The following is a 13,682-nucleotide window of genomic DNA, read 5'->3' on the forward strand; positions in this document are numbered from 1 at the left end:
GTAGGCCTAAATCTTTGTGACCTTGAATTAGGCAATGCTTTCTTAGAAATAACTTTAAAAGTACAAGTAACTAAAGAAAAAATAGTAACTTGGACTTCATCAAAATTAAAAACTTTTGTGCTTCAAAGGACACCATCAAGAAATTGAAAAGACAATGTACAAAATGGGAGAAAACAGGTGCAAATCATACATCTATCTGATAAGAGACTAATAACTAGAATATACAAAAACTCTTACAATTCAATGATAAAAAGATAAATAACCCAACTTAAAACTGGGCAAAGGATTTGAATAGACATTTCTCCAAAGATACACAAATGGCCAACAAGCACAAAAGATGCTCTACATCATTAGTTATTAGGGAAATGGAAATCAAAACCACAAAGAGATACTACTTCACACACACTGGGATGGTTATAATAATTAAAAAAAAAAAAGACAGTAACAACCATTGGTGAGGACGTGAAGAAATTGGAACCTTCATACATTGCTGGTGGGAACGTAAAATAGTCTAGCTGCTTTGGAAAACAGTCTGGCAATTCCTCAAAAAGGTAAACACTGAGTTACCATATGACCCAGCAATTCCACTCCTAGGTATATACTCAAGAGAATTAAAAACATGTGCACATTGAAATTTGTATAAAAATGTTCACTGCAGCGTTATTCATAATAGCCAGACAATGGACACAACCTAAATGTCCATCAACTGATGAATGGATAAACAAAATGTGGTACAGCCATACAATGGAATATTAGTCAGCCATATATAAAAATGAAGTACTGATACATGCCACAATACGGATGAACCTGGAAAACATTATGCTAAGTGAAAGAGGCCAGGCACAAAAGCTCACATATTATATGATTCCAGTAATATGAAATATCCGGCATCAGACAAATCCATAGAGACAGAAAATAGATTAATGGTTGCTGAGGGCTGGGGCAAGGAGGGAGTGGGGGGTGACGCTGATGGTTAGGGAGTTCCCTTTTGCAGTGATAAAAATATTCTGGCGCAGACGTAGAGAATGGACTTGAGGACATGGGGAGGGGGAAGGGTAAGCTGAGACGAAGTGAGAGAGTGGCATTGACATATATACATTACCAAATGTAAAATAGATAGCTAGTGGGAAGCAGCCGCATAGCACAGGGAGATCAGCTGGGTGCTTTGTGACCACCTAGAGGGGTGGGATAGGGAGGGTGGGAGGGAGACGCAAGAGGGAGGGGATATGGGGATATACGTATACATACAGCTGATTCACTTTGTTATACAGCAGCAACTAACACAACAATGTAAAGCAGTTATACTCCAATAAAAATGTTAAAAAAATATTCTGGAATTAGACAGTGGGGATATTTGCACAACTCTGTGAATATACTAAAGCCACTGAATTGTATACTTAAAAAATAAAACCAAAAACCAAAAAAGGACAGCCTTTGTGCTGGATCTGGCCAACAGATGTATTTTGCTGATCAATAATTATAGTAGTTAATAAACAAGAGATGTCCTATATGAGAAAAATCTTGATTTCTGACTCCTCTTGAAAAACTGGAAGACCATCCCAGCTTGACCCACCTGACAGCAACTTGCCCCCGGAGCTGGAGGTGGCTGGGCTCCGGCGGGCCTCAAGCTCGGTGGTTCCCACTGTCCCGCCCAGCCTGCCGCCCACACTCACAGCATCTCCCAGCCCCTGAAGCACTTAAGTTTGCAGCCCACGGTGTAAGGTTACTGTCCAACTTTTGGACACCAAATTCTGTTTCCAAGCAAACCGTGTCTATAAAAGGTTGCACACAGAAAACAAAAAAGTGCACTTCCTGAAGGAAAAATTGGTACCTTTATCCACATATTTTCTCTCTCAGTGATTCACGGTTAAATTGTATATCAATTATAAGGAACAGTCCCTGCGATTAATGACACATTTTTTCAAAGCACCAAGGTGGGGGTGGAGTCCGAGCAGTACTATGCTGGTAAACTGGCTCTCGGTGAGGGCGGGGGGCAGAAAATGCCTGATTTCTAGCATTCGGTGATTTCAGTGGTGTAAATACTCCCATTGTGGCCAATTTTAAGTTACTAGTACCCTGTCACTGAACGTGGGCCTGGGAGGAATGAGCATGCTGGGGTCTTGCAAGCCAGTCTCACTGGCTCCAGCACACCACTGCATCTGAACAACCTCCCCGCAGGTGCCCTTCTTCAGGCCACTCTCACCTGGGCAGCAACCATGTGCTCTGCATCTTCCTTTTTGCTCGTTGCAGGGTAGAACACGATGTTGTCAATGGTCTGTATCAATTCCAACTGGACCACGCACTTGATGAGGAGGCTGGCAAACAGTTTCTGATCTATATTAGATGATAAAGATTAACCCTAATAATGATTCAGCCAGTACTGAATTCACTGAGCTCCGACTATGTGCCAGGCATGGTTCTTGATGCTGTGGCATTAACAGTGAATAAGCTGGACAAAAATCCCTGCTCCCGTGGCAGAGACAGACAGTAAACAAGCTACTTAAGTTAAGATGTGGTACGTTAAACGATGAGGACATCAGGCAGGGATGGGGATACGGTAGGGATGGTGTCAAGGTGGGGATGCAAGTTTAAACAAGCTGGTCAGGAAAGGTTCTCTCTGAAAATGAGCTCCCTGAGCAAAGACCTGAAGACGGGGAGGGAGTCAGCGATGCAGGTCCCATGTCCTCTGGCGCGTTTTTCTGCTGCCTGAAGGGTCACTCCTGCAGACCAGCTCTGGACTGTGCTCTGTCCACAGAGGCTGCAGGTTCCTGCGGTAGCCGACTCTCCAAAGGGCTGAATCTCAGTCTTGAGGGGCGGCGGTGGGGGGGGGTTGTGGGGGGGAGGAGGGTGCGGCTTATTTAAGCTCTTAGTTCCTGGATCACTTTCTGTCTGCCCTGGAGGTAGTAGCTGCTTCCCACATTTTCTGCTTCCATATCCCTCAGAGTCTTCTCCTACTTCTTTCAGTGGTTAGCCCTCTTTGACTAGTTAACAATTCTTTTTTTTTTTTTTTAATTGTTAAAAATTTATTTTATTTTATTTTTTTTAATTTTAATTTTAATTTTGTTTTAACAATTCTTTATGTAGAATTTTCCCTGTTCAAATTATTGGTGTGGTTTCTGCCTACTGATTAGACTCTGACTAACGTCTCATCTTCTCAATCCCTGGGCTCAGGAACAGCCCATGTCTGGCACTTTGTAAGTGCTGGCTGATTTGACTACAGTAAAAGTAGAGCTTCCTTTTCAACTTGTTAAAGAATCAGAATGTTGAAAATATTAAATAAACATTAAATAAGAACAAGGAGTTGGGTCATCTTCAAGCTTTTGAAAGTGACTGTGAAATTATATGTATACATACAAAAATTCTCCATGCAGAATTAGTTTTTTTTTTTTTTTGGCCGCACCCGCAGGGCATGTGGGATCTTAGTTCCCCGACCAGGGGCTGAACCCATGGCCCCTGCAGTGGAAAGGCAGAGTCTTAACCACTGGACCACCAGGAAGTCCCCAGAATTAGTTTTAATTGAAAAAGTATACAGTGGAATTGCAACAGATTTACATTTAACTTATGCCAATTCAATGACACCATCTTGGACCAAAAAGAAAAAGAAAAAAACCAATACAAGTGGTGTAAGAGATTCTGCCTGCTGCTCTATTCACTGAGCTCATGCCCAGAAGGGAGGCTGAGATGGGAGCCCGGGAGAAACAAAGCACGGTTCCTTGGAGGAATGGCAGGGGTCTCAAGCCCCAGGCATCTCTTAGAGCATAAACATCTTGCTGCACTCAGTGGTTCCATTTAAAGAAATGCCCACTTGCCCCTCCCACACAAGCCAACCCCTTTATCAGGGGCTGATGAGGAAACAGCTTCTCTCCCTGGACACCGGAGAGACACCGGCTATGCTGCAGACACAGAGGAGCAGCCCGTCAGTCTCCAACATGGCGCCTCCTGAATGGATTCCATATTTTTTGTGCCTTCAAAAGATAACAGTGACCACACCGGGCTTTGTCTAATGTGCTGCTTCAGAAGTTTAATGTCAGTGGGAACACCAACAAACTGGCATGTTGAGAAGAGGCTGAAACTGCTATGAAGAAAAATAATGGGGACCACAACTTTAAGAAGACCAGACTAATACCAGAAAAGTTCCAATTTCTCAGTCAGCCAAAAGGGTCTGAATCCCAACTCTACTACATATTGGCAAGTCATGTCATCTAAGGCCCAGTTCACTCAAATGTAAAACAGTACCGCCTCAAAGGGCAACCATAAGGATCACATGAGAGCACACACATGGGACACACAGTACTGTGCCTGGCTGATAGCAACTGTGAAACCTATTTGTTTAAATGACAGACAGGGAAACACACCATAAGCAACATTAAGAGATAAATTAGTAAAAGTAATTTGAAACTCATATCCAGAAAAGGGATATCTAACACATAAAAAGCCCCCCACCCAAACCAATAAAAAGACAACAATCAATACAAAATGAACAAAGATTATGAATAGATAGCTCATAGAAATTGTTCTTAAACACCTGAAAAACTGCTCAATTTCACTCATAATTAGAAAACTGCAAATTAAAACTACTCAAAAGATACCAAATATCACCTACGTATTCCCAGAGATCACGTAAATAGGTACAACCTTAATAGGCAGCAATGTGGAATTATCTATCAAAATAGCAAATGCACTTTCTCTTTTAACCTAGCAATCTTTTTTTCTGGGAATTTACCGGACAGATAAACTCACAAATAACACATGTATTAGGTGATTCAATGCAGTATTGTTTATAACAGAAAAAGACTAGGAATAACATAAACGTCCAGGTAGGAACCGAATTAAGCAAATAATAGCACATCTACAACCTGGGGCAATGTACACAATAGTACAGAAGAGTGTGAAAGCACTTTAGGTACTGATTTTGAATGATCTATAAGCTATATTAAGTAAAAAAAGAATAATGCATAGTATTCTATAATTTGTATAAAAAGGAGTGGAGAATTCACATATAAATATAGATACATATTGTATGCTTGTGTATGTGGATGTGCATTTGCTTGCACATGAGCAAAATGTCTCTAGAAAGGTATATAAGAAACTGGTGACACTGGCTGCCACGAGGGAAGGCACAGGCAGACTGAGGCCCAGGGGTGAAAGAAAGGCTTATATCCTGTTTACCTTTCTGCACCTTCTGAATATCTGAATCATGTAAACATGTTACCTATTTAAAATAAATAAATAAATAAATACAAAAACAATACAGAAAGTGGTCTTACTTGCATACGGTCTAGCTTTCCAGCTGTCATCGGTCGGGTTAGAGAGTTGGCTCTGGCCTCTCTCAGAGGCATTTCTATCTATGCTGCTTAAAGACTGGCGGTCCAGATCCACATCCTAGAAGTAAACCAGAGAGAAGCACAACGTTCATTTCTCGGCCCACAAGTCAGTACCTGGGCAGAGATGAGCCCATTTTAACACTGCTGGCCCAACTTCAATCTGTGTCTGCTCAGCCTGAAGTATAAATGCAGCACTTCTCAGAGGCTGCAGGGGAGAGATTACAAATTTCAATTACTTCTCCCTCCCATTAAAATTTCAACATTTTCTGATTCCAACTTAGAGGGCATTTCTCCACATACTATGAGTTCATGATGAGGTGTGACAAATTTTTAATGAGCTCAAGTTCAAAAATAAACGAGCACGGTAGCTAGGCTTTTTTTTTTTTTAAGTTGACAGCAGAAAGTTAAAAAACAAAGAATGTTTATATAATGTGCTTCATTTTTAAGTTGCTATGTCCCAAATGCCTTTGAAAATCTAATGGCTTTATAGGTACTTGGAAATAGAAGCTAATTAGACAAACCCCCTTGTAAACCAAAGTATTTTAAAGTGACACTTGAATTAGAACTTTTTTATGGGGCCTTACACAAAACATAAAAACTACTATTTCATTGGTGGAGAGGAAGGTGCTCCTTAGGTAGGAGGGCAATAAATAAGGATAATGACACCAAAGCCATATTTATAACAATGCAACACGAGAACTGACGAGAGTGTCCAACAAGGGAAAACTCGTTAAATAAATTACAATAATGTGCAGCCACCGAAGAGGCTGTTCTCAGAGAATATTTAAGAATATGGAGGGACTTCTCTGGCGGTCCAGTGGTAAAGATGCCACGCTTCCAGTGCAGGGGGCGTGGGTTCAAACCCTGGTCAGGGAACTAAGCTCCCACATGCCACGCAGAGGGCCCCCCCAAAAAAAAGGAATATGGAAAAATGCCCACAGTGGTGTTAAGTAATACATTATGTACAAAGTGAGCCCAAATTGCCAACATGTGGGTTGTGTGTGCTCAGTCACATAAATAGGAAACTAGAAGTGTTTTGTGGTTTTTATTGAGTGAAATGACTTACTTCCTTAATACTTTTCTGTACTCTCTAAAAAATATTTTAATGAACATACACAGTGTTTAGCTCTTATAACCTTTTCTACTCACTTCCCATCAGAAAAGCACAAACCCTTTGGGCTGCTTAATTTTTTACTATAATATGTGACCAGAGAAAAGACAACTGAAAAAAAATCCTACCAAATGTTTTTCTGATGGATCTTCCTCCATTCCTACAGGTCTCCATGTCAGCAAACTAAAGGGAATGCAAGAGAAGGAAATCAATCAACGTGAAGGGCAACCCGGAGCTTTAAAATAACCACTGAAAGTAGAAATAAACAGCAGTAATCACATTAACACTTACACATGTGGGATGGTTGTTTTGAAAATATCCAACATACAATTGCATGTTTTGTCCCAGACGTCAGAACTGAATTTCTCTCCATTGGATATTACTAAGTTTTCTAAGCAATTTGTACCTGATCGAGCCAATTGCTCATTATCTGCAAAATAAAACATCTATCATTAAACTTCAAATGCTGTTTTGATTCCAACCTGATTGCTGATGCTTCCTATCGTGAGGTAGAGACAATGCAACTGTTTGGGCTTGTTGGCTTCTAATTAATGAAGCATTGCTATGGACGGTAAAATTTTCAGAGTTTAAGTAGGCTATAAAGAGGCAGAATTATTTATCATGCTATATTGCTAGGGATGGAAGAAGGTCAACATTTTGCTACTTAATTAACTGGCTCCTTGTTCGAGAAATGGTAAAGACAGAAAATATTAGACCAGTGTTTCTGAAAACTGTCAAACATTACATTTCCAATTTTTGCTGTGTATCAGCTGTTTTATCAGTTACTTGAAAACTGAGTACTCTTTGAAAAACTTAACTAAATTAAGCCTTGTCCTAAGCCAAAGTTATCTATGGGATGCAGGTCTAATGTGCTAGGTGGGTATTTTTCGTAATACATACTAAAATAAACACGTAAGTACTCAAAATAAAAAATGTCCATTGATGAAGCTGTTGATCTTGATTCTCACAGTACAGTTAAAAAACATTTTATTTTAGAAAATTTCAAACATACACAAAAGTAGAAAGAATAGTAATATACAAAGGTACATCTTTTGAGATATAAAATTTACTATATCCCACCTTAAAAGAAATGCTTATAAACTGACTTGGTGGAGAGACTGTTTTTATGTTCTAATTAAGTTTAAAAAATATACATTTTCACCAATTAAATTATACATTGTACTCCTTGGCATTACATGCTTTTATATACTGAAAGAATTAATCTCTCGTTAAGGACTATGTCAAGAAAAATGATGCCTAACCACATAAAGAGTACCTTGTTTTACACACCACTGCAACTGTGCAAATACATCAGAAAGAAGAACTTCATTCAAAGCTTCATAGAACTGGGTAAATACGTCACAAATAGCATAAAGTGCATGATTGCAAGTTGTTGTCATCCACTCAGATTTCTGGAAAAACAATTAAAAGATAATGTTTAAAAGCCACTCTCCCTGTGGTGAGATGGGCATCCGCACATATCATTGGCAAAGTGTTCTGAAAAGCAATTCAGCAATAGGTAGCAACTGTCTTAAAATGTTCACATCCACTGATGCGATAACACTACTTCCAGTAATGGACCCTGAAGAAATAATCAAAGATCTGTGGCTGAAGGTTTATGAATAAAGATGTTTACCAACACTGGTATTCATATACTGTAAACACAGACATAAACTAATGCTCAGTAACGTGGCAATTAAATTGAGTACATCCATATGACAGAATATTAACAGTCATTCAAAGTGATACTTCCAAAAAATTTTTATTATGCTAAATATTCACACCTTACACCAAAGATTTAAATACTAAAAATGATGTTAGATAGACATTTTTCCAAAGAAGATATACAAATGGCCAACAGACAAGGTGCTCAAAATCACTAATTATCAGAGAAATGCAAATCAAAACCACAATGAGATTATCACCTCATGCCTATTAGAATGGTCATCATCAAAAAGACAAGAGATAACAAATGCTGGGGAGAATGTGGAGAAAAGGGAACCCTTGTGCACTGTTGGTGGGAATGTAAATTGGTGCAGCCACTGTGGAAAACAATATGGAGGTTCCTCAAAAAATTAAAAATAGAACTACCATATGATCCAGCAAATTCTACTTCTGGGTATATGCCTAAAGGAAACAAAAACACTATGTTGAAGAAATATATGCAACCCCCTGTTCACAGCATCATTATTTACAATAGCTGAGACATGGCAACAACCTAAGTGTCCATCAACAGATGAATGGATATAGAAAATGTGATATATATATATACACATAATGGAATACTATTCAGCCATAAAAAAGAAAGTCCTGCCATTTGCAATAACATGGATGAAACTTGAGGGCATTACACTAAGTGAAATAAGTCAAAGACAAATACTGTATGATCTCACTTGTATGTGAAATCTAAAAATAAAACCCAAAGAACAAAAAACAAAAAACACCCAAAACCAAACTCAGGAAAAAAAGATCAGATTTGTGGTTCGGGATGGGGATGGGGGAACTGGATGAAGGGGGTTAAAAGGTCCAACTTCCAGGACTTCCCTGGTGGCGCAGTGGTTAAGAATCCGCCTGCCAACGCAGGGGACATGGGTTCGAGCCCTGGTCCGGGAAGATCCCACATGCCACGGAGCAACTAAGCCCATGTGCCACAACTACTGAGCTTGCGCTCTAGAGCCCGCGAGCCACAACTACTGAAGCCCGTGCACCTAGAGCCCGTGCTCCTCAACAAGAGAAACCACCACAATGAGAAGCCCGCGCACCACAACAAAGAGTAGTCCCCACTCGCCGCAACTAGAGAAAGCCCATGTGCAGCAACGAAGACCCAACGCAGCCAAAAATAAAAAAATATATAAATAAATAAATAAATTTATTAAAAAAAAAAAAAAAAAAAAGGTCCAACTTCCAGTAATAAGATAAATAAGTGCTGGGGATGTAATGCATAACATGATGACTACAGTTAACACTGCCGGACGGTATACCTGAGAGTTGCTAGGAGAGTAGATCCTAAATGTTCTTATCACAAGGAAAAAGAAAAGTTTTTTCCTCTTTTCCTTTCTATCTACATGAGATAATGGATGTTAACTCAACTGACTGTGGTAATCGTTTCACAATACATGTAAATTGAGTCATTCTGCTGAACCCCTCAAACTTATACAGTGCTTTATGCCAATTGTATCTCAGAAAGCTGAAAATAAAAAAAATAAAAATGTCATGAAATTACCAAAGGAAATATACAGAGAGATTTATAAATTAAGGAAAAGGGAAAGGTTGCCAAGCATGATTTCCAAAGTGGAAACTATAAAGTAAAAAACTAATAGATTGGGTTACTTAAAAGCTAAAATTTTCCAAAACAAAAAAGAAACCAAGTGGGCAAAATCATCTGCAATTTATGTAAGGATATGCTGTATTATTTTTATACTAAAAAACTCATAAATCAATAGGAAAAAGATGAATAAGTCAATAGATGGGCTAAGGATATGAAAAGGCAATTTGTAAAAGAAGAAATGTAATGATCAGTGACGTGAAGGAAAATAACAGAACCTCGCCAGCACTTAAAAAACTTTTAAATGTTTTACTCTTGGTCTATCAAATTGATGATTAAATAAACTAAAATATGAAGAGCTGGAGTGGGTGTGGAGAAACAGGAACTCTCCTGCATTGCTGACAGCAGTGTAAATGACTACATATGTATTTGGTCAACTCAGAAGTATGTATCAAAAGCCTCAGTAACATGTATGCCCCAAACCTGACAGTCAGGCCACTTACCCTAAACAAATAAAGAAATAAGTACAAGTGTATCTGGAAAAAATGTTCATTTTAGTGCTGTTTAAAGAAAGAAAAACGGCAAAGGATTTTCCATGGACTATGGAACATCCACAACTAGGAATGTTTTGCAGTCCTTAAAAACATTGTAGAAGAAAAGTTACAGCTGTGGAAAAAATACTCATGTATTAAGTTAAAAAGTATGTGAGGTGGGATTCCATTTTTGTCAAAAGAAAAAAGGTATGAGATATACAAACACACAAGAACTATCTGAAGGGGTAACAGTGGTTACCAGTGGAAGACTGAAACTGTGGGTGTTTAAATTTTTTTCTTTGTTTTCCTGTTTCTTGTTTTATAATGAAGAAAACTTCACTTTAAAGTAAGATTAGAAAACTGTATGTATACTATAACCTCAACCACATCTGAACCATGTAGAAGACTGAGGGAAGTTTGCCACAGCATTAAGTCTAATTTCGGAATGGTAAAATTATGAATTTTCTGTATATTCCTAATATTCTTTATTAAGCATATAGTACTTTTATACCAGGGGGAGGGAGGAAACATTGTTCCTAAAAGAAGGTTAAAATGTTGCACTCCTTACTAAAAATCTTGGAATAGAACATCCTTTCCTGACCCCCTTGTCCCTAGGGGAGAAATAACAAAGACTCCTAGATGTATCAAACATTCTTTAAAAAAAAGGCCTAATATTTGCCAACATTATCTCCAGCTGTAACCTCATTAAAAATCCTTTTAATGGATTTTTAAAGGGAGGAGAGATGTTCCACATTTTACCAACTGTTCAGAAGTCCATATGAAGCAAATAAGTAAGAGGACCAGTGGGGTGCCTGCGAGTCCAATGCCCGAGGGCCAAGTAGGCAGCCGGTGGTGATTTATTTCCCCTCACTCTTCCCCAGATGGGGAGAGTTTCTTAGCACTACTCGATACTGGTAGAAGAAGGCCAGGAAGGGTGTTTCCATTTTCAAAACAGACCCGAAATGGCTCAGTATTTAAGACTTCCCTGTGCTGTGGATGACGATGCAACACCAGATGCAGACAAAGGCTGGAGGGGCTCTTCTCCCATCTCCCCAGGGCAGCGCTTTAGTCATCACCCACCTCCGACTGCTGCTCGGGGAGTTTCATATTGTCAAAAATCCTGAACACGATTCTGAACAGGTCCTGCCACCAGTGCTTTTCGAAGGTATGGCCATAGCTCTTCATGATCTCGAACATGACCGTGAGCCCTCTGGAGGAAAGAAAGCCAGCATGGAAGAGGGAACGGGTGGGGGAAGAGGACAGCAGAGAAGACAGTGGGAGAGCCTGGGGCCGAGGGGAGCAGGGGCCGGAGGCTCATTCAGTGACGGAAGGAAGGGGCACCACCCTGGGTCACGGTTACCTTGTCCGTACATCTAGCTTGCATCTGTTAATGATGCAGGAGAGTTCGAAGAGGATGGGGAACCAGCCTCGGACCCAGACTCTGTCGCCAGTAGCCACATTCATGTCGTCGCTTGTGTATTCTTGCAGCACCTACAGTGAGAATCACCTCTCAGAGACAGACTATGCAAGTGAAAGGAAGGAACTGAAACAGAACTACACGAAGATTAAAGCCCCGCACATTTTCCTCTCCTGAAAATACCCATTCAGCAAGGGTCTGATAGGAAATCCTGAGGAGACAGAGACAAGCCTGTTCCAAGGGCACATGAGCAGTTTTCCCCTGTGAACCTTCGGAACTTAGTGGGCTTTAGAATAAGTTGAGTGGGGCTGACCACAAGAGTCCTGGGGGCAGGAGGTGGTACATTAAGAAAAGCAATAAAGGTCAAATGGTGATAGCAAAATATCCAGGATGATTCAATATCTTAGGTCTTTCTGGAATGTTAGTGTAACACGTATTACTTAATAGCGGCAGCAGCTACTATCTACTAAATGCTTGCTATGGCTCAGGAACTGTGACGGTGCATTACATGGATTAACAATTCTCACAACAATTCCATGAAGCAGGTAGAAATAATGGTCCCATTATACAGATGAGTCAACTGAGGCACTAAGAGATTAAGTAAGCTGCCCAAGGTCATGCGGCTAGGAGCTGGCAATCTTTCCACAGTCTAAGTAGGAAGCCCTACTTTCTGCCCTATCTCTGGGACCTTGAGCCCTCTGCTCCTTAACCACTCTTGAAGCAGTATTGTCTGTGGTAATGGAATTTCTTTAACCAACCCTGGTTATTTAACATTAGGCAATTTCTCTCTCTGCTTTGGTTAACTCCCCTGTACAATGGGGATATAATTACCCATTTCGTAGGTCTGATGTGGGATTAAACAAATCTACACACACAAGATGCCTAGAATGTTGCCTGACATGTAGTGAGTACTCAATCAACAGCGGCTCGCATTATCATCACATCTTAATGAACCATTGTAGGGACCAGACATATCATCTTAGGGGTTTACACTTCTGTAAAGAATGCTTAAGAAGAGATCTATACAGCCCGCCCATCAGTTTAGTTGTGTTCATTTCCACCCAATTTCAGTGTTTTGAGACAGTCAGCTGAACCAAACAGGACTCTTTATTTTTTTATTTTTTAAAGGTTTTTTTTTTTTTTTTTTTTTTTGATGTGGACCATTTTTAAAGTCTTTGTTGAATTTGTTACAATATTGCTTCCGTTTTATGTTTTGGATTTTTGGCCACGAGGCATGTGGGATCTTAGCTCCCCAACCAGGGACTGAACCTGCACCCCCTGTACTAGAAGGTGAAGTGTCAACCACTGGACCGCCAGGGAAGTCCCAGGCAGGCCTCTTTAGAAAGGTGAGATGTAACAGAAAAACCCTAAACATTTTCGGAAGTAAACAAAAGGTCATCTTTAAATGTGATTTCTCAACCACATCACAGTGGCATAATGTCATTTCCTAAAAGAGAGGTTTGTTTTCTTTCAAATAGAAATATCTTGCTTCTTCAGCTTTGCCAAAATTCACAGCTAAACTACTATCATCTACAAAAACAATCTGTAGAATACCATATAAAAGTTCAGTGTGAATAAAATAACTTCATACATACAAAATAACATAAAAGGTATAACCCCTGTAATGGCAGCATTCTGAAATAAACACCTAGTTTAGGGGAAACATGCGTTTCTAGAAGAGTAGCTGGAACGGTCTTTGCCAGGAGCAAGGAGTTTTTGCCTACAACTCCTTTCCCCCCTCACAGCCCAAATGAGTGAAGAGAGGAAAACTGTACCCGAGGCCTCTCGGAGACATATTTCCCACAGAAGCGGATGAGCCGGATGGCTTCCATGCTAGTGTCAGGGAAAGCAGCATTGCAGGCAAACTCTGATAAGCACTTCACAGCATCCTGAAAGGAATCGATGGCTGCAGGGAAATGATGCTGGAAAATGGTTGCTGGGGAAACAAAGGCACATTTTTTGTAAGCCCGGGATTTAGAAATGGGGATTAAACACACACACACATACGTATACCAGGGATGATTACTTTTAT

At 40.0% G+C, this 13,682-nt stretch overlaps 1 protein-coding gene across 1 annotated transcript in view; it reads right to left on the minus strand.

Moving 5' to 3' along the window:
* Positions 1-13,682, minus strand: part of ARFGEF2 (ARF guanine nucleotide exchange factor 2) — a 97,485-nt gene that overhangs the window by 6,266 nt on the left and 77,537 nt on the right. The window contains exons 28-35 of the mRNA XM_068525226.1: positions 13,426-13,586; positions 11,594-11,724; positions 11,314-11,443; positions 7,712-7,847; positions 6,727-6,865; positions 6,564-6,618; positions 5,268-5,382; positions 2,204-2,334 (exon numbers count right to left, since the gene is read on the minus strand). Of these exons, the coding sequence (XP_068381327.1) occupies positions 2,204-2,334; positions 5,268-5,382; positions 6,564-6,618; positions 6,727-6,865; positions 7,712-7,847; positions 11,314-11,443; positions 11,594-11,724; positions 13,426-13,586 (998 nt within the window). The remainder of the gene's footprint in view (positions 1-2,203; positions 2,335-5,267; positions 5,383-6,563; positions 6,619-6,726; positions 6,866-7,711; positions 7,848-11,313; positions 11,444-11,593; positions 11,725-13,425; positions 13,587-13,682) is intronic.

This window comes from Eschrichtius robustus, chromosome 16, assembly GCF_028021215.1.
Source record: "Eschrichtius robustus isolate mEscRob2 chromosome 16, mEscRob2.pri, whole genome shotgun sequence".
Lineage (NCBI taxonomy): Eukaryota > Metazoa > Chordata > Mammalia > Artiodactyla > Eschrichtiidae > Eschrichtius > Eschrichtius robustus.